Source organism: Micropterus dolomieu, linkage group LG10 (assembly GCF_021292245.1).
Source record: "Micropterus dolomieu isolate WLL.071019.BEF.003 ecotype Adirondacks linkage group LG10, ASM2129224v1, whole genome shotgun sequence".
Classification (NCBI taxonomy): domain Eukaryota; kingdom Metazoa; phylum Chordata; class Actinopteri; order Centrarchiformes; family Centrarchidae; genus Micropterus; species Micropterus dolomieu.
In genome coordinates, this window is record NC_060159.1 from 17,037,101 (window position 1) to 17,039,936 (window position 2,836).

Here is a 2,836-nt window from a genome sequence, read left to right on the forward strand (position 1 = left end):
CAGTTTTTTGGGGAAAAACCACCTTGTTCAAACTCATTGTTTTTTATGGCTGCCCCATATTTAACGTAATGTCTTGTGCAACATTTCCCCAATTTCAACCTGACATCTTTGTTATTTTGGAAAACATATGAATCTCCACTTGAATTTTAAATATAGTTCTTTGCCTATAGAGCATGTGTTTGTTCTGACGGGTTCAGTCGGGTTGAAGAGGCTTCATGTAAATGGTGTTTATTCCTCATTTTGCATGTGCAGGTAACCTATGGCAGCTGTTCAACCTGCATTAACGCAGCAACGCATCAACACATGAGGGGTGGTGATGGCACAATGGATAAGACACATGCTTTTGGTATGAGAGACCCAGGTTCAAATCCACTGTGAGACACCGATGTATCCATGAGTAAGACACTTAACCCCTACTTGCATCCAGCAGATAAATAGAAACATAGCATTCATTTGGACTTGTCCCACATTCACTACTAGTAAGCAAATGTTGTCGGATTTTTTTTCTGGACAGGTGGTGTACAGTGGGTTTATCAGAACTTTTTTCTCCAAAAACAGCTGCCTGCTGCAGTTGAAAATGATGGTGGTGATAAGAATGAGAGTGAACCCACACAGTGAAGTTTCAGGCCATAAAACAAAAACAATGAGCTGAAAGATGCTATAAAGCTTGGTACTGATTAGTGCAGCTTGAAGTCATGTTTAGACTCAATGTGAAACCAGTCTTAGAGGCAAGGTGATTGCATACTAAGTCAAAGCAAAGACAGAGGTGGATGCAAATTCGCTCTGGGTGATGCAAACTGAAGCAAATACACGCCTACTCTGCACAAGTTAAAAAAAGGCTTAAAGACATTGCCCTTTGATCCAGGCTCTCGATTGGCAACAGGCAAACAAAATAAGCATGTTGCTCTTATAATTAATATACCATTGAACCTTTTGAATAAAAAAAGACCAGCTGTAACACAGACACACTCAGCTAACTAGCTACAGTTAACATTTTCACAGTTGGTATTTTGGTTGTTTGGGGCAAATAAACTGCAAAACAGTACTTGCATTACTCCTTATGTGGCTCTCAATATGTATCAGCAATCTATACGTATAAGCCTTGTAGATTGTTGACATTCCAATGTGAGAGCAGTGCTTAGCTTTACCTTTATGGATGTGTTGTTATCATCGATGAGTGTATCGGTGAGCTCTAGGTGTCCTTCTTCAGCCACCTTCTGAAGTACCATGCTGAAAGTCCCCACCAGTCTGCAGGAAAACCAACAGAAATTTCATCATTACATGGTGTTTTTATCCTTTGTTTCTCAAATTTAGAAGAAAATTTTTTTTTAGCCCCTTTCTAAATTTGCATTAAAAGGAAACATTTTTACAAACTTAGATGACTAAATTAACTAAATTTAAGCTGAAAGACGAACATGTTTGAAAGTGTTTTTTTTCTGTAAAACCTCATGGTTGAATGAATGATTTTATAAGTAAAATCGCTGAACGCTCCAATTATACAGAAGTGCCTGAAAACAAAACTGTGATATCTCTGTGCATTGGCTATATTGCCAATGCATAGTATTTTCAACATTCACGTAACCAATTCTGCAATCGTAAAACTGTCTTGAGTTATCCAATGATGCGAGCTAAGCAAGCCCTAAACTTGAACAATAAATCCTTCGAATTAAACAGCAGAATATGTTGTTTGTCCAGTCCCTCTAGAACACACATTAAAGTGTTTTCTGATCTGTAACGTCCCTGTCAGTAGGACGACACCATCTGTCTGATCCGTCCAAAAACGAAATGTCTTTCACAGTGCGACAACTTTCTTAGGGTTAGACACAAAAACAACTTGGTTAGGTTTAGGGGAACATCATTGTTAAAATATATACTTTGTTAAGGTTAGGGGGACCTTCATTATCATGGTTACAGCAACGGACACTGTCGCTTTTGCTGTGCTCCAGTTAGACCAGTTGACCTGAACATCACCTGAACCTGAGGGCTTGAACATCACCTGAACCTGAGAGCTTGAACATCACCTGAACTTGAAACAGAAACACAACTTACACTACAGGACAGACTACAGTACTATATTCTATGTGGCATTATACACACAAAAAAACATAATTCAAGAAAAATGGATATGTGCTTCAAGAGACGCTTAAAGAGACAATCTTAATCAAAAAATTGTGGCAGAAGATAACAAAGATAAAATGAAAGCCAGTCCCTCTCTTTAATATTTCCTCAAAGAACACAACAGGAAATGACTCTTTGATTGTTGTCATTACATGTAAGATCATTAGACATAAGGCACATTTCTATGCTGCCCAAGGATCCTTCATAGAACATAACAGTGGGAAGAAGCCCAGTACAGTCCCCATTCAGCTAGCAAATTAGAGTTGGTGAATAATTTAATGAGTTTCCCCCAAAACAGTGTGTTGTTGGTAGAGCAATCAGTCACACACAAAAAACATGCAGCGCAGGCCACACTGAACCACAGCCATATGTCATTTCTACTATAATGGTGTTTAGCTCTATTTATACACACACACGCACACAAAAACAACCTGGTACAATGGATTGCAAATACAGCTGTGTTTTCCACTTAATAATATATAGGCTACATACAAAATACTTGGGGAAAAAAAGAACAACAAGACAATCATTAAGAAGAACAGACACACAATCACTTCGCTGGATCTGAGAGAAAGATAATATCACAAAACAAGAGCATACGGTCAATAGCTTACCACTTGGCACACACACACACACACACACACAGAAGAGATCCGCAGGGATCGCAGCTAACGATGTGAGCTCCCCAACAGGACTATAGAAATTGACAGTCAGGCGA

The 2,836-nt window shown here is 38.8% G+C and overlaps 1 protein-coding gene across 1 annotated transcript in view; it reads right to left on the bottom strand.

Annotated features, from left to right (window-relative positions):
- otofa (otoferlin a) overlaps positions 1–2,836 on the bottom strand; it is an 87,427-nt gene that overhangs the window by 47,946 nt on the left and 36,645 nt on the right. Inside the window, exon 4 of the mRNA XM_046061150.1 lies at positions 1,149–1,248. Within this exon, the coding sequence (XP_045917106.1) occupies positions 1,149–1,248 (100 nt within the window). The remainder of the gene's footprint in view (positions 1–1,148; positions 1,249–2,836) is intronic.